General features: G+C 64.3%; 1 protein-coding gene across 1 annotated transcript; it reads left to right on the top strand.

The window, feature by feature from the left end:
- Nucleotides 1-53: 53 nt before the first annotated feature.
- Nucleotides 54-15593, top strand: IFITM10 (interferon induced transmembrane protein 10). Its single transcript, XM_066359992.1, has 6 exons — nt 54-79; nt 786-906; nt 1078-1189; nt 2989-3326; nt 4196-4648; nt 14978-15593. The coding sequence occupies exons 1-6, from the start codon at nt 54-56 to the stop codon at nt 15125-15127; spliced, it is 1200 nt and encodes a 399-aa protein (XP_066216089.1). The 3' UTR covers nt 15128-15593.
- Nucleotides 15594-19829: the final 4236 nt, after the last annotated feature.

The following is a 19829-nucleotide window of genomic DNA, read 5'->3' as shown; positions in this document are numbered from 1 at the left end:
TCGTGGCTGGCAGGGTCTGGCTTGGGCTGCGGCCTGTAGCAGTGGCCGGCACGATGGGGCCCGGGCTGGAGGAGGCAGGGTGGGGCTCAGCGCAGGCCTTCTGGGGGCGCCTGATGGAGGCTTGGTTTCCGGGTGGCTGCCAGACTTTCTGGGGGAACTCTCCTGCCCTTGGAGGAGGCCCCAGCAGAGGACCCCAGTGTCCCCTGACCCCCTGGCACACCCCCCTTGGGCTGGGGACGGAGCTGAGGTGCTGGCAGCTGGCCTCTCACCTGGGCTTCCTTGTTGCCCGCTCTGGAGGTGGCCTCTCCGGGGGATACCAAGCCCGTGCTGGGCAGGCCCTCCTGGGGTCTTGGGGTCCCAGGGTTCAGGGACCAGCGTTAGGAATGCCCTGGCAGTCCTGGGGGGGCAGGGCTCCCATCTGGGACCCTGGGTTGGAGGTGTGGGGTTCGGCACACGTGACGTTTGTAGCTGTCTTGGTGTCTCTGCAGCCTGCAGGGCTCTGGCTGCTGTCGGGCCAGCCCTGGAGAGTGTCGGGGGGACGGCACCCCAAGCTGAGCCTCGGTGGACACCTTCTCCACGGCAGGAGGCTGGTCCATCTGATCCGGTGCTCTCTGCGCCTGAAACATGAGCAGGGTGCGGGCGGACTGCAGGCCTGGCAGGGCTTCCGGGAGCCGGTGTCATCAAAGCCTTTGTGTGCGAGGCCCCGAGGGCAGAGCCTGGGGGGAGGCAGCCCCCCCCTCCCGCGGGCTGCGACTGCTGCCTGCTCCCTGCGGCCCACCCACCAGGCCGGCACGCCTCACGGGGCCAGGCGCCCCGGGACCCACTGCCCACCCGATCGCCGTGTATGTGACCCTCTCAGTTGGCAGTCTCGGGTCCCCCGGAGGGCGAGACCCCTGGAACATGGGGGTGAGCACAGCCAGAGCCCTCTACTCTGGGTCAGTACAGAGTGAGCCCCCAGCCCCACCCAATCCAGGCCACCTGGTCCTGCAAGCTCCTGTGCAGAGCCCAAGGCCCTGTGGCCGCCCTGGGCTCAGCTCCAGCCTCCCTGACCCCCGCCCTGTGAGTCTCTGTCTCCAGAAGGAAGGTAATGACAGGACGCTCCTCACTGTGGACCTGCCAGATGCCCAGAGAGCCCGGCACAGCGCTGGCTCTGGTCCTGGCTGGCTGGGCCCTGCTCTGCACCGGCCCAGTGGGCCGGGCGGGTGGGGGTGGGGTGCCTCTCCTGCCCCGCACCCCTGCCTGGAGGACACCCAGCCTCAGGGGCTGAACTGCAGCAGCGACCCAGGGCCAGCTTCTCTCCTCGTCCACTCAGGGTGGAGGCCAGTGTGTGGGGGCGATCAGAGAGAGGCAGCCCCCCAGTGGTCTGTGGGAGAGAAACCGGACCCCACAGTGACCTGAGGACCAGGTGCACTTGTGTGCAGACGAGGCCCCCACTGGTCACCCCTGCAGCCCCCTGCCCAGAGCAGCCCGGGCAGGGCCTGTCTAGGGAAGTCCAGCTCAGACCCCAGGGAGACCCAGTGGGGTGGCACACAGGCCACATGCGGGTACCCGAGGTCAGGCTCAGCGCCGGGAGAGGGGTCTGAGCGCCCCCATGCCAGGCCCTTGAGAAGGGGGCAGTGGGTGCTGGGTGAAGGAGAACTGAACCCTGGCTCCCTGGCAGACCCCAGCGGCCCTCATGCCGGAGGCCCTGGTCCTGGGGGGAGTGGGGAGGCTTGTGTTTGGGAAGCCCTCCCACACACAGAAGGTTTTATCAACAACGTTCAAGGCTGACTCGGTGCTCCGGAGTCCTGACGAGGGTGGACGAGGCCGTCCTGGGGTGGGGGTGCTTGGAGAGAGGGAGCCCAGAGTTTCCGGGAGAGAAGGGGGTTCAGAGAGGACCAGGCAGAGGCAGGCGGGACTCTGAGAGGAGAAGGGGTCTGAAGGAAGGACCCAGGCTTAGAGGCGGGAGGGTCGTGGGGAGAAGGGGAGGCAGGTGGAAGGAGTCAGAGGAAGAGAGGGCTTTGTGGGAGGAAACGCTCAGAGCACTGGAGGGGTCTCTGGGTGGACAGATGTGAGGAAAACAGGCGGTCGTACTTCGGGGCAGCTCAGGGGATGCTTTGGAGGGTCTGGGTTCGGCAGGGACCCGTGGCTGGGAAAGAGGACCCAGTGCAGAGAGGCACCTTCGTAGGTGTGCAAGGGTTCCTCACAATGGAGAGGTCGCTGGGACTCTTACAGAAAGGGGAGGTCAGCTGGGGACATGGGAGAGTGTGCGTGGAAGGGTGGACGGAGACACGGATGGGGAGGCACTGCTTAAGGCAAGTGATTTGTGGGGACAGAGCACCTGCAGGGGAGGGGACCCAGGTAGGACAGGCAGGGCTCACAGAGAGACGGGCTGGTGTGCGGACTGAGCTCCAAGGAGACTTGGAGAAGGACATCCGACCCCACAGGCAGAGGCACCAACTGGTCAGAGTGGAGGCTCGGAGACGCGACTTTGTAAGGGAACTAGATGAGCAGGGATGGGGTTCCGGGGCTCGGGATGCTGTGTGAGGGTCAGATCTGAGGGGACAGACAGGAGCTCAGACGGGGGTGGGCTCAGCAAAGACAGGGCCACGTAAGGCCTGGACTTGGTGGGGTCAGGAGGATGGCGTTCTGAGGGTGGCCACCGATTCGGGACAGGATTGTGCAGGATGAGCACTGGGATGAGTGAGGGCTTGGTGAGGGCCATGCCGCCCAGAGAGGGACTGCAGCTGGGGGCTTGGGGGCTGCGAGGCATCAAACTCAAGAAGAACATGGGCCTGCAAGGAGCTCAGCTGGGGCCATGAGTGCGCAAGGACAGCAGGAACGGGGTTCTTTGGGGAGGCAGTTAGGAGAGTCCCCGGAGGGGACCGGTTCCAACAGAGGTCGGGGGGCTTAGCAAGAAGGAGGGGTCAGGGAGTTGGCTGGGGTCCTGGGAGACACAGTGACGCCGACACCGGCTCCAGCGCTGTAGGGGGACCCATCCCCGGCCAGCAAGGCAATCCCTGAGGGTCCGGCTTCCGGCACGCGCCGCTGGCCCCCACCCTGCCGGCGGGAGGAGGCGGGGAGGTGGCTGCGCCCGCCGCTGCCGCCGCCGCCGTGAGTCAGGCTTGGGCTGCAGCCGCGCGGCCAGGCTGGCGCTGCGGAGGGAGCGCCGGCAGCGGGGAGGCAGCGCCGCCAGCCCCGCGCCCTCCCCGCCCCCCTACTCCGCGCACTTCCCGCACCGAGGCTGGGACGCTGGGACGCGGAGCGGCCAGACAGAGGCCCGCGGGAAGGCAGAAGGACGCGCGGACGGAGCGCAGGAGTCGGGCCCACCGGCCCAGGAGTCGCCCGTAAGTGAGAGCGCAGCGCGCCGTCCGGGGGGCTGCGACAGATGGAGTCCTGCTGGGGACCTTGGGGGTGGGGGCTCGGCCGCAGACCCCCCAGGGGGGTGCAGGCGCGCCTTGGTGCCTCTTTGGGGAAGTGTTTGTTTCAAAGTGTGTCGTTGTGCATCCGTTCGTGGCACAGGGTGGGTGGGTCCCAGCGAGTGCGCGCGCTTGGGGTCCCGGGAGCCGCTCTGGGCCAGGGTTCGGGCGAGGACATCGTTGCGCGCGAGTTTGGAGCACCCCCCCCACCCCCCCACCCCGCCCCCCAGCCTCCGCATTCGTTCTCCGGCGATGGTGTGCCAGCCTGTGTCGCTGTGTCCACGCTGCGTGTCACGGTGCGGAGTTGTTTACCTAGCCGCGGCTCTGAGCGCACGGGACCTGCCGGGGTCTGGAGAGCCGGGGGCGGCAGCGGCGGCAGTTGTGTCCGATGTGTCAGCGGTATAGGGCTGCAGGTGTCCAGGCAGCGCTGCTCCCTCTGCCAGACCGCGTTTGAGGCGGTGTCATTGTGGGTCTGCCGCCCTGTGTGTGCGCCCTGGGCCCGCTGGCGCGCTCTGCTTATTGCAAAGCCATCAGTCAGGGCCTTGTTGGGTGTGTGGGGGGTGTTGCTGTGGTGCGTCCTGGGTGAATGTTTGTGCGCAGATGGCGAAGCGATGAAAAGCCCCCAATGTTCGTGCCAGGGCTGCTGTGAAGGGCCTTGGCATGCCAGCGGCTGGGGGGCGGGGGAGGCAGGTGGCAGGCTGGCAGCTGGCTGCCTCGCTGGGGATTTCCATCTCCTCCGGGGCTGCAGGGGAGATGCTGAGGGACGCCCGGTCATTCGTCCTCTCCGCTTCCTCCAGGCCCAGGGCCCTGGCCAGTGCCCAGCCCTGCTGGGAGCCCCGGCCAGCACCACGGACGGCACCCAGGAAGCCCGCGTGCCCCTGGACGGGGCCTTTTGGATCCCCAGGCCCCCAGCAGGCTCGCCCAAGGGCTGCTTTGCCTGTGTGTCCAAGCCCCCGGCCCTGCAGGCGCCCACAGTCCCCGCGCCGGAGCCCTCCGCCTCGCCCCCCATGGCGCCCACTCTGTTCCCCATGGAGTCCAAGAGTGTCAAGACGGACAGCGTGCGGGCCGCCGGCGCCCCCCAGGTCTGCAAGCACCTCGCGGAGAAGAAGACGATGACCAACCCCACCACGGTCATCGAGGTCTACCCGGACACCAGCGAGGTGAACGACTACTACCTGTGGTCCATCTTCAACTTCGTCTACCTCAACTTCTGCTGCCTGGGCTTCATCGCCCTGGCCTACTCCCTGAAGGTAGGTGGGGCTGGGTGGCTGTGGGGGCTTCATCGCCCTGGCCTACTCCCTGAAGGTAGGTGGGGCTGGGTGGGTGTGGGGGCTTCATCGCCCTGGCCTACTCCCTGAAGGTAGGTGGGGCTGGGTGGGTGTGGGGGCTTCATCGCCCTGGCCTACTCCCTGAAGGTAGGTGGGGCTGGGTGGATGTGGGGGCTGGGGCTGAGCATGACAGACCCCCCCCCCCCACTGCAGCATCCTGCCGTCCCTCTCAGAGGAGCCATGAGTGGCGTAGGTACAGCCCAGGGGGTGCTGATGAACAGAAGGATGGGGGGAGGGGACAGAGGACGATGTGGTGAGCTCTGGGCTCCCTCTCCCTGTGCTGACCTGGGAAGCTTCTGGGGTGTCTTGAGAGGGCTCAGGGTCCTCAGGGCCAGGTTCTCTGCTCAACAGGCTTAGTTGGGGGGTGGAGGGGACTTGGGGGTCCAGGCTCTGTCCTCTGGGTGGGGGTGTGTGTGGAAGTTAGACCTGGACACAGCTGCCCCTGGGTCTGTGAGGACGGAGCCACACAAAGGTGAAGGGTCCTGGGCGTCCTTTCCTCATTGACGGGGGGCAGGGGGACGGTGAAGTCAGGGACTGCCGGAGACCCCCTTGCTGGGGAATCTGACCGCAGGCAGGCACTCGGGGGTGGGGGGTGGGGTCACCAGTCACAGCTCTCTGCCTTGTCCTCTTGCCCCAGTTTCTGTCTGGGTGGCCGGGAGCCAGAGGGAGGGCTTGGGAGCACACGCCCCACACACCTCTGACCTCACACCCCGCCTGGGTGGGTGGGACTCCCAGCCCCTCACTGCTCTGAGGGGAACCAGCCAGGAGCAGACAGGACGCTCCCCCCCCCACCCCCAGGGCACCGTGGAGACAGGTCACAGGAGGGAAGCTGTGGTCCCTCACACGTGGGGCCGAGAGACCGGCGTGTGTGTGTGTGTGAGTGTGAGTGTGAGGACAGAGGGTCTGAGGCTGCGTGAGCCCTGCCAGCAGGAAGAGGAGTCCCCGCACCCCTCCCACCTCGTCCCTGTCATGCCGGAGGAGCTTGGCTCTTGTCTAGCCTGATCATCCTTTTTTCCCAGATTTGAGTGTCCAAGGTCAGGTGTGTTTCAGTGAGGACAGCTGCCCGGCGAGGCGAGGCGAGGACCGCGGGGGTGGGGGAGGTTGGAGCACGGGGGCTGCGGGGAGGGGAGGACGGACAGGGGGGGCAGCTCTGCCTCTGTCTCCCGGCCCCACCGCCCCGACCCCGTCTTACCGTCTCCCGTTCTCCTGACTCACCCCGGGGAACGCCACCACGGACGGCCTTCGTCCCCTTGTCTCCAGGCCTGGGCACCTGGTCCTGGGTTTCACCACAGGCCACGCGTGTGGTGTGCGTGACTGTGCGTGAGCGTGCGTGTGTGTGTGTGTGACTGTGCGTGAGCGTGCGTGTGTGTGCGTGACTGTGCGTGAGCGTGCGTGTGCGTGCGTGACTGCGTGAGCGTGCGTGTGCGTGTGCGTGACTGTGCGTGAGCGTGCGTGTGCGTGTGCGTGAGCGTGCGTGTGCGTGTGCGTGTGTGTGTGCTGCAGGGGCAGCCAAGGGAAGGGTCCTTGCGAGCGGAGGGTGGAGCCTCCGGGGCCAACCTCAGTCCTGCCTCCCCTCCTGCCCCGTGGCTGGGCCCTCCCTGCCCACAGCCCGTGGACCTGGGTCCAGCAACACGGGCTCCTGTCCTGAGCGTCCCTTCTTCCCCTTGGCTCAGCTGCGGACAGCCGGCTGGCACGGGGCAGGCCCATCTGCTGTGGCCGTAGGTAGGTCACGGAGCGGGGCAGGCTCTGTGCGGGGCGGCAGGTGGGGAGGCGTTGGTGCTTCCGAGGGGCAGCGTGGCGCTCAGATGCCCCCACCCCGGGGCTGCTTCCCCGCGGTCCCCCTCCTCGGAGGCGGCGAAGGTGGAGGGATGGGGCGGGGAGGACTAACCCGGGAGGCGGCATGCAGCGTGACCCGCCTCCGTCCCGGGCAGAGGGGAGGCCGGCGCTGGCCGGCGCGGGCTCTCACAGCCGCCGCCGCGCACTCGTCCATCTGTCCGTCCAGCTGCACGTCTCCTGACCTGCTGCACCCACAGCGTGTGCAGCCAGTCACGGGCACAACCAAGGGCACCCGGCAGACGTGGGGTCAGGAGGCCTTGGCTGCAGGCCCAGCTTGGCCCCTTGAGAGTGTCTGAGGTGCCACTTGGCCTCAGCGATCCGGTCCAACCCTTCCTCCTTCACAAATCAGCTGGAAACCGAGCAGGGTCCGTGTCAGCGCCCGCGGGCCGGGCAGAGCCCGCCTTCGGTGGTCGGTGTGAACTAACTACCCACCGCGTCCCTGCCTGCCTCCCCCATCTGTTTATCCACCCCCCCCCGCCACACGTCGGGCCCTTCCACCTCCGCGGGTCAGCCGGTCACCTCTGTCCACTTCAGGCTGGGTCTGCAAACACGGGCCGCAGCCCGACTTCGCTCAGCCTAGCGTCCGGGGAAGGCGGAGACAGACGTCCGTTCTCCGTTCATGCCTTCAGCACAGGCTGCTCGCGGTGACCACTGTCCCCCTCCCCTGGGGTCACTGGAGGAAGACCAGACTCCTTGTCTGGAAATTCAAGCCCCCACCCCCAGATCTATTCCAATGACCCCTGGCCTCACCAAACGCCCCCCGGCCCTGGCAACGTGCTGCTTCTCCAGCCCAAGGGCGTGGGTGAGATCGGGGTCTCTCCGCTGCAAAGTCCCCCCCGGACTCCCTCTGGCTGAACCCCGTCCCCAGCAGAGGCGTTTGCCCCAACCATGGCTGTCCACCCACCAGACCGGCATGACCACGGCAGGGCCGAGAGTCAGCAGGGGGTTGAAAGATGCTGGGTGAGTGGGTGGGTGGACAGAGGGCAGGTGGCAAGGGGGAACAGGCAGCCTAGTGTTCCAGGAAAGGGCCCCGGAGGGTGGGGTTGGGGTCAGGTGCGGTCAGGTGTTTACCTGTTTGTTAAACGTCCTCCTCCCTCTCTCCCTCCCCCCATCCCGGCCTCCCCTCCCTCATGTGATGCTTAACTCATCTTAACTCGTTGTCTGACCTCACTTTCTCAGTCACTTCCCTCACGTAATGACTCTGCCTGTCCTTGTCCATCCATCCTCTGGTCCATCTGTCAGGACATCTGTTTATCCTTCAAGCCGTCAACCCTTCCGTCTCTCTTTGCTCTCCGAGTTAGACCCCAGTGGTCTCATCATCACGACCACTCGTCATACTCACCTTTGCTCGTTTGTACCCTTTGACCCCTCAACTCATCCCATCGATCCATGTAGTCCACCCACTGTCCTTTTTCCTATTTTTCCTCCCTTCTCACCTATCCACGTATCCAGCTACTGATGCATCCATTCACTTACGTTTTTGTCTTCTCTTCCTTTTCTTGTCCTCGTCCCCTTCCACTCCATATGCTGAATTCATTAATTTGCCTATCCATCCATCATCCATTCATCCATCCATCCATCATCCATCCATTCACTCATCCATCCATCATCCATCCATCATTCATCCATCCATCCATCATCCATTCATCCATCCATCCATCCATCCATCATCCATTCATCCATCCATCCATCCATCCATCATCCATCCATCATCCATCCATCCATCATCCATCCAACCATCATCCATCCATCCATCATTCATCCATCCATCCATCCAGCCAGCCATCTATCCATCTATCCACCATCCATCATCCATCCATCATCTGTCCACCATCCATCCATTATCCATCCACCATCCATCCATACATCCATCCATCCATCCACCATCCATCCATCCATCATCTATCCATCCATCTATCCATCCATTCATCCTTCCACCAATCTATCCATTCATCTACCAGTCCATCCATCCATCCACTCATCATTCATCCATCCATCCATACATCATCCATCCATCCATCCATCCATCCACCTGTCCATCCATCCTTTCCTCTATGTCTCTGTGCTCACTATACCCATTTGTTTCATTCATCCATCCACCTACCTGCCCACACTCACTCACCTATTTCTCATCATGAAACTTCATACTCTCACCCGTCTTTCAATCCATCTGTCCACTTCCCTTTCCTCCCACCCTCCCTCCTGGTCCTCTTTGCTTATTCAGTTCACCCCACAATACCTTCCATCAACACACCAAGTAAATCATCCACACCCAACACATCATCCACACACACCCAACACGTCATCCACACCCAACACGTCATCCACACACACCCAACACATCATCCACACACACCCAACACATCATCCACACACCCAACACGTCATCCACACACACAACACGTCATCCACACACACAACACGTCATCCACACATATAACATGTCATCCACACACACAACACGTCATCCACACACATCCAACACGCCATCCACACATGCAACACGTCATCCACACACACCCAACACGTCATCCACACACCCGTTCATTTTTCCACCCTCCCCCGACCCCATCAGTCTTTTCATACGTCTCTCCTTCCTCCCTCCTTTCCATGTCTTCCTTCTTCAGATTATTTCTGCTCTAGTGATCCATCCATCCAACTCCCTCTGACTCTCTTCACCCTTCTTCTGTCGTCTCTCCCCGCTTCTGTCCACATCTTCCACTTTTATTTTTAGATGAGAGGAAGGGAGGCAGAGTCCCACAGGCACCCTGATTGGGATCCACCCAACAACCCCATCTGGGGCCAATGCTCAATTACCGAGCTATTGTTAGCACCTGGGGCTGGATGTGCTCAGAACAACTGAGCCATCCTCAGTGCCCAAGGCTGATGCTCAAACTGATTGAGCCACTGGCTGCGGGAGGGGAAGAGAGAGAAAGGAGAGAGTAGGGGGTAAGAAGCAGCTGGTTGCTTCTCCTGTGTGCTCTGACTGGGAATCGAACTCCGGATGTGCCTACACCAGGTCCATGCTCTATTCACAGAGTAACCGGCCAAGGCCCTCTTCCACTTTCTTAATATGCCACATAGCTGTACCCCTGATTCTTCATGGCAGCTCTAGTTTACAATGTGGGTTTGAGTCCCGGGGCCTTAAGTTAGTAACTACATCTCTTTGTGCCTAACTTTTCTCCTTGTGAAAATGGGGGTGAGCCCACCTCACAGTGGTGTTCTCGAGAGGATTAACTGAGTTAATAGCAAGTCACACTGTTAGCGCAGCACCACACTCATAGACCTTTATTTTCTCAGCATTTTTACGATTATTCCAAGCGTCATTCTCCTTCTCCGTTCTCACCTCTGTCACCTCTGTCCCTCCACCGGCCCCGCGGATGATCTCACCCATTTATTTATCCGTACACAGATCCAACCGTTCACCCCTTTCCTGGCCGGAGGTCTCTCCCCATCTTCCTGCCCTCTGTTTCCTCCCCCTCCCTTCCTTCTCCCCTTTAATTACTCACTCTAATTACTCCTCGGTTTACGAATTCCCCACCTACTGATGAAAGTATATCGGTCTGCCCCTTTCTCCTCCTCCATTCTGCGATTCTCTCCCCCACTCACCCAGCTGTCTCTTCCAGACTTTGAACGCCCGGTTGTCCCCACACCCGTTCATCTCTTCATCGCATCGCTTGTTACGGTGTACGACCCCTTCGTCCAGCCGTCCGTCCGTCTGTCCGCCCGTTCTCCATCCACAAACCTATACGCCACCCACATTCCCACCTTCTTCTGCCCACGCACCCACCCCAGCGTTCCCCGGGCCTCCCTGTCAGCCTCTCTGTCCCCACGCGCCCACCCCTCCCTTCCCGCCGCCCACCTGCCATCTTTTCCTGCCTGCTCCACCCAGACGCCAGCAGTGGGTGTGTCTGATCTCCTCTCTCCTTCTCTCCCGTCCCTCCTCACTGACCTCCATCCGTCATCTCTCTGCCCCCCCCGCCCCCGGCCGTAGAGTCATCCGTCCTCCCTCCCGCTCGGATGACCAGGCCTGACCTCTGTCCTATCTTCCCCCTCCCTCCCTTTTCCACACGTGTTCCATCATCAATTCCCCTCATGGACTAGCTGTTCGGTCACCTGATCATCAGCCCCTTCCGACTTCCCAGCGTTCCTCCCATGATGATATTTACCCCCGTGTGATAGGTGGTTGTCCAATGACTGACAGGTGAAAAGCAGCCCACGGCCCCACCTGCCAGGTGCCCGTCGTCGTGGGGGCAGTGAGGAAACTCACAGTTATGCACATCAGGGGTGAACCTCGGCGGGGAAGCATGGTCAGGGGTGGACCTCGGCGGGAAGCATGGTCAGGGGTGGCCCTCGGCGGGGAGGCACGGACCTCGGCGGGGAGGCACGGACCTCGGCGGGGAGGCACGGTCAGGCGTGGCCCTCGGCGGGGAGGCGTGGTCAGGGGTGGCCCTCGGCGGGGAGGCGTGGTCAGGGGTGGCCCTCGGCGGGAAGCACGGTCAGGGGTGGCCCTCGGCGGGAAGCACGGTCAGGGGTGGCCCTCGGCGGGAAGCACGGTCAGGGGTGGCCCTCGGCGGGGAGGCGTGGTCAGGCGTGGACCTCGGCGGGGAGGCACGGTCAGGGGTGGCCCTCGGCGAGGAGGCGTGGTCAGGCGTGGACCTCGGCGGGGAGGCACGGTCAGGGGTGGCCCTCGGCGGGGAAGCACGGTCAGGCGTGGCCCTCGGCGGGGAGGCACGGTCAGGGGTGGACCTCGGCGGGGAGGCGTGGTCAGGCATGGCCCTCGGCAGGGAGGCACGGTCAGGGGTGGACCTCGGCGAGGAGGCGTGGTCAGGGGTGGCCCTCGGCGAGGAGGCGTGGTCAGGCGTGGACCTCGGCGGGGAGGCGTGGTCAGGGGTGGACCTCGGCGAGGAGGCGTGGTCAGGCGTGGACCTCGGCGGGGAGGCACGGTCAGGGGTGGCCCTCGGCAGGAAGCACGGTCAGGGGTGGACCTCGGCGGGGAAGCGTGGTCAGGGGTGGCCCTCGGCGGGGAGGCGTGGTCAGGCGTGGACCTTGGCGGGGAGGCGTGGTCAGGGGTGGCCCTCGGCGGGGAGGCACGGTCAGGGGTGGCCCTCGGCGGGGAGGCACGGTCAGGGGTGGCCCTCGGCGGGGAGGCACGGTCAGGGGTGGACCTCGGTGTGGAGGCACGGTCAGGGGTGGACCTCGGTGTGGAAGCACGGTCAGGCGTGGCCCTCGGCGGGGAAGCATAGTCAGGCGTGGCCCTCGGCGGGGAGGCGTGGTCAGGGGTGGACCTCGGCGGGGAGGCGTGGTCAGGGGTGGCCCTCGGCGAGGAGGCGTGGTCAGGCGTGGACCTCGGCCGGGAGGCGTGGTCAGGGGTGGACCTCGGCGAGGAAGCATGGTCAGGCGTGGACCTCGGCGGGGAGGCACGGTCAGGGGTGGCCCTCGGCGGGGAGGCGTGGTCAGGCGTGGACCTCGGCGGGGAGGCGTGGTCAGGGGTGGCCCTCGGCGGGGAGGCACGGTCAGGGGTGGCCCTCGGCGGGGAGGCACGGTCAGGCGTGGCCCTCGGCGGGGAGGCACGGTCAGGGGTGGACCTCGGTGTGGAGGCACGGTCAGGGGTGGACCTCGGTGTGGAAGCACGGTCAGGCGTGGCCCTCGGCGGGGAAGCATAGTCAGGCGTGGCCCTCGGCGGGGAGGCGTGGTCAGGGGTGGACCTCGGCGGGGAGGCGTGGTCAGGGGTGGCCCTCGGCGAGGAGGCGTGGTCAGGCGTGGACCTCGGCGGGGAGGCACGGTCAGGGGTGGCCCTCGGCGGGAAGCACGGTCAGGGGTGGCCCTCGGCGGGGAGGCGTGGTCCGGGAGGGGTGGGGCGCTGTTTTATAGAGCGTGGGCACGGAGGCCTCGGTGATGGGATGATCCTTCCGAGGAAAGCCTGAACTGACTCGTGGGCGTCACCCGCACTGCCCCCCCCCCTCGGGAGGCGGGTTCCAGGGAGGGGCGGCAGGTGTTGTAAAAGCCCCCGGGCAGAGTTGAGTTGGGGGACCAGGAAGGAGGACTCGGAGGAGGAACTAGAACTGCTATTTACTGTGGAAGTGGTGTATTATGTAGGAAACTTGGTTAAATTTTTTAATACAATTTTTTCTTTCTTTTTTCTTTTTATTTATTTATTTATTTATTTGTATTAAGTGAGAGGCAGGGAGTCACAGAGACAGATTCCTGCATGCATCCCATCAGGGATCCACCCGGCAAGCTCACTAGGGGGTGATGCTCTGCCCATCTGGGGCCACTGCTCTGTTGCTCAGCAACCAAGCTACTTAGCGACTGAGGTGGAGGCCACGGAGCCATCCTCAGCGCCCGGGCCAACTTGCTCGAATCATTCAAGCCATAGCTGCGGGAAGGGAAGAAAGAGAGAGAAGAGGTAGGAGGAGGGGTGGAGAAGCAGATGGGCGCTTCTCCTGTGTGCCCTGACCGGGAATCGAACCCGGGACTTCCACACGCCAGGCCGACAGCTGGGGCAGAAGGCTTGGTTAATTATCACACCTAACTAATACGCTGGTTTAGCCAGATTCAGAATCAACCCACAAACGTCCCCGTTGAATGTTTATACCCCGGCAAAAATAAATAAATAATAAATAAACGCATTAGAGACGTATCTTTCGGTGCAACAACCGGAACCAATGGGCTAAGACAAAAATCTAACGAGACGTCACAGCTCTTTCTTGAGAAAAACTGTAAAACTTAATTTGAGCCAGAGGGGACCCTAAATAGGTGGGAGATCAGGAAGAGGAAGCTCAGAGAGGCTGCTCGTTCTCTCCGGAGTCCCTAGAACAAAAGCCCCGCGTGGGCGCGGACCCGCCCCCCTCCTCCCTTCCCCAGGCCCTCCGCGTCTGCACCCGCAGTGGCCCGCCTCGCCCTCGGCCTGTCCATGTAACCCCCCCCACTAGCTGCCCACCCGGCCTTCCCTCCACCCCTCCTTCCCCGCCTGACCTCTCCTCCACCGGCCTAAGCCACCCGGACGTCCGTGCGTCCACCACCTCTGCCCACCTTCCTCCTCCCTTTCAACCCGGCCACCTGCCTTGGTCCGGGGGCCTGTCTAGCAGAGTCCCCTCATGCAGAGACGTTCTCTTCCTGTCCTGTCCTGTCTCCCCTCCCCCTCTCTCCTCTCCTCGGAGGCTTTGTGGGAGGAGCGAGTGAGGAGGGGGACCCTCCAACTCATCCTGGGGCTGCAGGGGCGGGGGGGGGGTGGCCTGTGTCTCGGGTCCACCTCTCTCTGTCCGCTGCCGCCCAGGACTTCCAGAGCTCCAAGCCACTCCCTCCCCTCTCACCAGCTCAGTGTCCCTTCCCAGAGCCCTCAGGCGGGGGACTGCCCCTCGCCCTGTCTGTGCAGAATGCTCGTTCTCAGGGACCCCACTGGACCTGACCCGAGCCCGGACCTATCCATGTCGGACACACAGTGGCTCTGAGACCAGTTTCCTCTTGGTTTATTCAGTTCTTTCTTTTTTTCTAGCTTAATTGACATTACAACTGACAGGTCCCACAGTGCCAGTTGAAGGTGTGCAATGTTGCAAAATGATTTCCATGATAGGGCTTCTGCTGATACTACATCAAGGCAGGAAATGATCTTTGCTTCTTTTGTTGGTGGCGAGGACTGGGAAGGTGACCCTCTTAGAGTCTTTGGAAAATGGAACAGTAACTGTTAACCAGGTCTTTTTTTTTTACATAATTTCAGAGTAAAAATATCTATATCTATATCATCTATGTCTATATCTATATATCTTCACCTATCTATCTATAGATCTATTTCTATATCTATATATATATCTATATCTCTATATATCTGTATCTATATATCTCTCTCTATATATATCTGTATACCTGTAGGTATAAATATATATATATATATCTATATATCTTCATCTATCTATAGATCTATCTCTATATATCTCTATCTCTCTCTATCTATATCTGTATACCTGTAGGTATAAATAGATATACACGAGGAGTTCCTGTATCCTCTCTGCCTTTCCTTTTCCTCTTCCTGTCAATGCACATTATTTATTTCATAGACTATTGGGGGGTGAGCGTGGGACTTTGGCCTGCCGCCCACGGAAAGGACCATGCCCTGCGGAGCTGCAGGTCCGTCACCAGGGCTGTGCCCTCGAGCCCTGGAACGTGCTCTCTGCCCGCCGCCCGCTGCCCGCTGCCCGCCCTCCAGCCCCCGGCCCCCCCCCTGGGCTCACCTCTGCTCTGTGCCTGCCGCCCGCCCCCCCGGGCCCCCTCCTGGGCTCACCTCTGCTCTGTGCCCGCTGCCCGCTGCCTGCCCTCCAGCCCCCGGCCCCCCCCTGGGCTCACCTCTGCTCTGTGCCCGCCGTCCGCCCCCCCGGGCCCCCTCCTGGGCTCACCTCTGCTCTGTGGCCCCCGCAGGTGCGGGACAAGAAGCTCCTCAACGACCTGAACGGCGCGGTGGAAGACGCCAAGACGGCCCGGCTGTTCAACATCACCAGCTCCGCCCTGGCCGCCTCCTGCATCATCCTGGTCTTCATCTTCCTGCGGTATCCGCTCACCGACTACTGAGGCCCCCGGCCGCCCGCCGTGCGGACAGAGCGCCCTGGGGGCGTCCACGTCTGTGACGGACGGACCCCGGAGGCTGCAGTGGGGGCAGAGCAGGGCGTCCGCTCTGGCTCCCCCGCCCCCGACCCCGAGGCTGTGAACCGGGCGGCAAGGCCTGGAAGCTCTGTACAGTAAGGGGGGGCAGGAGCTCCGTGCGGCCCCCCCCCCGCCCTGCTTCCTGGCCCTCCGCCTGCTGCTGGGCTCTTCCTGGGCCCCTGCACCCTGGCTTCCCTTCCAGCGGCTGCACCCCTGTCTTCCCGCGCCCCCTCCTGGGGCTCCCTCACCCCCAACCTGACATCCAGCAAGAAGGGCTTCCGTGGGAGCTTCCCAGGAATATGGGGAGGCTGCCGGCATCTGGGGACTCCCTCTGTCCTCCCTGACCCAGCCTCCTCCAAGCTGTGACCCTGCTCAGAGCTCCTGTACCTGTGTGTTTTCAATAAAATTCCTGCCCAGTGCCCCCGGGCTCAGCCTTCTGTCTGCCCCACGGCCAGGGCTGGGGGAGCACCGTGGGGGGGCTCTGGGCTCCATGTGGATGCTGTGTGCTCCCCAGCCCAGGGGGCCTGTCTGCTCTACACAGCAGGGGCCGGGGGGAGCACCGTGGGGGGGCTCTGGGCTCCATGTGGATGCTGTGTGCTCCCCCAGCCCAGGGGGCCTGACTGCTCTGCATGGCAGGGGCCGCGGGGAGGTCTTTTGGAAGAGGATGTCGGGAGGGGGGACCAGGCAGCCCCCTTAGAGAGGAAGGGGGCGGGCAGTGGAACGAGCTAGCTGCCAACCGGGCTGAAAGCTCAAAGAAGACACAGGAGGGCACAGCACACCATCCGATCCCCGTCCATCCGGGGGACCTGGGACCTGGCAGCGAACCCCCTTCTGCCTGTGTCCTCACGGGTGACACGGGGACAAGGCCTTCCCGTCCCTCGGCGTCGCTGTGAAGGCCAGCTGAGGGGAAAGAGAATTGAAGGTGGCCGGTCCCGTGGGCTGGGCTGGCTGCTGTGCCGGAGACCGGGTGGGGGCGGGGTGAGACAATCCACCGCCCAGCGGGGACGCCGGCCTCTGAAGACACTGTCTGGTGGCTGAGATAAGGAAAGTGCAGGCAGGCGCTGCTGGGACGCAGGCGAGGGGACACGAGTCAGCCCCGGGGTCGGGGGTTACTCCAGGAGGGGACACGAGTCAGCCCCGGGGTCGGGGGTTACCCCAGGAGGGGACACGAGTCAGCCCCGGGGTCGGGGGTTACTCCAGGAGGAGGCACGAGTCGGCCCCGGGGTCGGAGGTTACCCCAGGAGGGGACACGAGTCAGCCCCGGGGTCGGGGGTTACCCCAGGAGGAGGCACGAGTCGGCCCCGGGGTCGGAGGTTACCCCAGGAGGAGGCACGAGTCGGCCCCGGGGTCGGGGGTTACCCCAGGAGGGGACACGAGTCGGCCCCGGGGTCGGGGGTTACCCCAGGAGGAGACACGAGTCGGCCCCGGGGTCGGGGGTTACCCCAGGAGGAGGCACGAGTCGGCCCCGGGGTCGGGGGTTACCCCAGGAGGAGGCACGAGTCGGCCCCGGGGTCGGGGGTTACCCCAGGAGGAGGCACGAGTCGGCCCCGGGGTCGGGGGTTACCCCAGGAGGAGACAGGAGTCGGCCCCGGGGTCGGGGGTTACCCCAGGAGGAGGCACGAGTCGGCCCCGGGGTCGGGGGTTACCCCAGGAGGAGGCACGAGTCGGCCCCGGGGTCGGGGGTTACCCCAGGAGGAGACAGGAGTCAGCCCCGGGGTCGGGGGTTACCCCAGGAGGAGGCATGAGTCAGCCCTGGGGTCGGGGGTTACCCCAGGAGGAGACATGAGTCAGCCCCGGGGGTTACCCCAGGAGGGGACACGAGTCGGCCCCGGGGTCGGGGGTTACCCCAGGAGGAGACATGAGTCAGCCCCAGGGGTTACCCCAGGAGGAGACACGAGTCAGCCCCGGGGGTTACCCCAGGAGGAGACACGAGTCAGCCCCGGGGGTTACCCCAGGAGGAGACACGAGTCGGCCCCGGGGTCGGGGGTTACCCCAGGAGGAGACAGGAGTCAGCCCCGGGGTCGGGGGTTACCCCAGGAGGAGCCAGGAGTCAGCCCCGGGGTCGGGGGTTACCCCAGGAGGAGACATGAGTCAGCCCCGGGGGTTACCCCAGGAGGGGACACGAGTCGGCCCCGGGGTCGGGGGTTACCCCAGGAGGAGACATGAGTCAGCCCCAGGGGTTACCCCAGGAGGAGACACGAGTCAGCCCCGGGGGTTACCCCAGGAGGAGACACGAGTCAGCCCCGGGGGTTACCCCAGGAAGAGACACGAGTCAGCCCCGGGGTCGGGGTTACCCCAGGAGGAGACAGGAGTCAGCCCCGGGGTCGGGGTTACTCCAGGAGGAGACAGGAGTCAGCCCCGGGGTCGGGGGTTACTCCAGGAGGAGCCAGGGGCGTCCTGCGGAGGGACTCGTGTGCGCGCGGAGCCCTGGGGGCGAGGGGGCACGGCCGTGGGAAGCCCGAGGGCGTTCCGTGCAGCTCAGGCGTGGAGGGGAAGACTGTGTCCTGTCGTCGGGTGGGACACGGTCTGCGTCCCGGGACCCGCTGAGCGGGGCAGGTGTGGGCGCGTCAGGACCAGCTGGCGGGGGACCGAGGGGGACAGGGAACGCTGCAGGAGCCGGGGCTCGGAGAGGGTGGGGAGGGGCTGCAGGGTCTTGGGACAGGGTCCCAGGGCACCAGGGGCCACACACGGGGCTGTGAATCGTGAGGTCAGCGTAGGTCCCCGTCCGGGTGGCTTTATTACGCCTGGAGGAGGCAGGAAAAACAGAGAAGGAATGGAGGGTGGGGAGGGGTGCTCGTTTTTCTTACACCTCTGAGACCGGCAGCTGGCCGACGGCCCAGACAGGTACCAGGAGGGGACGCACTGGAATGGAGGGGCCTCGGGGACGTCCCTCTGACACCTGCCCGCCCAGGGGACGCTCACGCTCCCGTCTGACAAGTGAGGCATTTGTCCTGCAACCGGCGAGTCATCTGGGCTCACAGACGCCTGCGTCTGTCCCGGGCGGCTGGAAGGACTTACTGCCCGGGCCCAGCAGCCCCGGCGTCCACCCCGTCGGGCTCAGGAGAGGAGTCACTGCAGCCCGGCGTCCACCCCGTCGGGCTCAGGAGAGGAGTCACTGCAGCCCGGCGTCCACCCCGTCGGGCTCAGGAGAGGGGTCACTGTCCCCTGGCGGGTGTCCCTGCTGGGGTCAGCAACACTGCTGGCAGGCTCAGGAGAGGGGTCACTGTCCCCTGGCGGGTGTCCCTGCTGGCAGGCCCTTCCCCGGCCTCCTCACCGCATTTTAGCCTTGATTTTTGCACAGGGCCTGGCACAGGCGGTCCGGTCCGGTCCGGTCCGGCCGGTAAGTCCTCATGCGACCGGATGGACGAATCACCCTCGCTTGGCTTCCCAGACCTGTCCACCCGCCCCCTGCCCCCCGGTGATGACCGGAGCTGGGTTCCACGCGTGCACTGGCCGAATGAGTACATACATCAGAGCTAGTGGAGTCAGGGGCAGACTCGGCGGGATTCTTACTCCCCCCCCAGTCCCCTCCACAAGGGGGGGCTTCCCGCTGTGGACCCCCACAGCAGCACGCTCACCCCGGGCCTGGGCATGGGCTCCTCAAGGTCATTCGCACGAACAGGACCCGGGACGTCCCTCGCCGGGGGCCGTAAGGACCACCGACCGGGGAGCGGCTGAGGGACAGGGGAGGACATGAGCAGGCCGTAGGGCCCCCCACCCCCGGCCCACAGCTCCCGCCCACAGGCCCGTCGGGGAAAGGGCGGGGGAACAGGCGGCCAAGATTAGAACCTACAGGATGAAATGGGAAACGGCGAGTCCAGCCGGGCCCGCTCACAGAGTCCGCAAGGGGGTTCAGGGAACACGGGGCTCCCCCTTCTGAGAAACGCCCGACCTGACACCAGTCTAAGGACTGCAGAGGGGGACCCAGCAGCCGCCTGGGTGCAGCGCCCCTCAGGGTCGTCCTCCTGAGACCCAGGTGGGTGGACACCACCTGCCCCGGTGGGTCATCTCCCCTGACGGAGACACGAGTGGGGCGCACACGTGAGGGAGACCGGGGCAGAGCCTCCGGGGTAGTCAGGTCAGAGGAGGGTGCATGTGCGTGTGCATGTGCATGCGTGTGTGTGCGTGTGTGTGGGGGGTTAGTGTCCTTACAGGAAGGGGAAGGGAAGAGCTTCCTCTCCCACCAGGTGAGGTGGTGGCCATCCCTGAGCCAAGGAGAGAGCCCCCACCAGGCACCAGAGGTGCCTGAACCCCAATCTTCACATCCACCCTCCAGAGCCGTGAGACACCCGTGTGTGTGGTCATTGGTCACGGTCACCTGCACAGGACACCTGCCTGTCCCCCTCCTGCGTGCCTCCCTCATGCTCACACGGCCCCCGCGTGCTCAGGGCGACCGGGATCCACCCGGCACGCCCACCAGGGGGGCGACGCTCTGCCCACCAGGGGGCGACCCCGGGCCCGGGGTCTGGGGGACGCTCCCCGCTGACAGCTCTGTGGTGTCCACATCGGCTGGGTGTCGGCCACGGAACTCCGTTCTGACCAGATCTCCCTGGAGACGGCCTCGCGCCCACACGCAGGACCGGGGCCCGGCCGCACAGGCCCGCTCCTGCTCCAGGCGCCCAGGACTCGT

The sequence above is a fragment of the Saccopteryx leptura genome, chromosome 1 (assembly GCF_036850995.1).
Source record: "Saccopteryx leptura isolate mSacLep1 chromosome 1, mSacLep1_pri_phased_curated, whole genome shotgun sequence".
Lineage (NCBI taxonomy): Eukaryota > Metazoa > Chordata > Mammalia > Chiroptera > Emballonuridae > Saccopteryx > Saccopteryx leptura.
The sequence above is the reverse complement of the archived record's forward strand: the minus strand, read 5'-3'. Positions and strand labels throughout refer to the sequence as shown.

Excerpts from the sequence above, each read along its gene's own strand:
- IFITM10 (XM_066359992.1), top strand. The coding sequence starts at position 54 with ATGGGGCCCGGGCTGGAGGAGGCAGG. Across the intron at positions 1,190-2,988 it reads CCCTGCTCTGCACCGGCCCA|CAAGGCAATCCCTGAGGGTC; the intron begins GTGGGCCGGGCG and ends ATCCCCGGCCAG. Across the intron at positions 3,327-4,195 it reads CACCGGCCCAGGAGTCGCCC|GCCCAGGGCCCTGGCCAGTG; the intron begins GTAAGTGAGAGC and ends CGCTTCCTCCAG.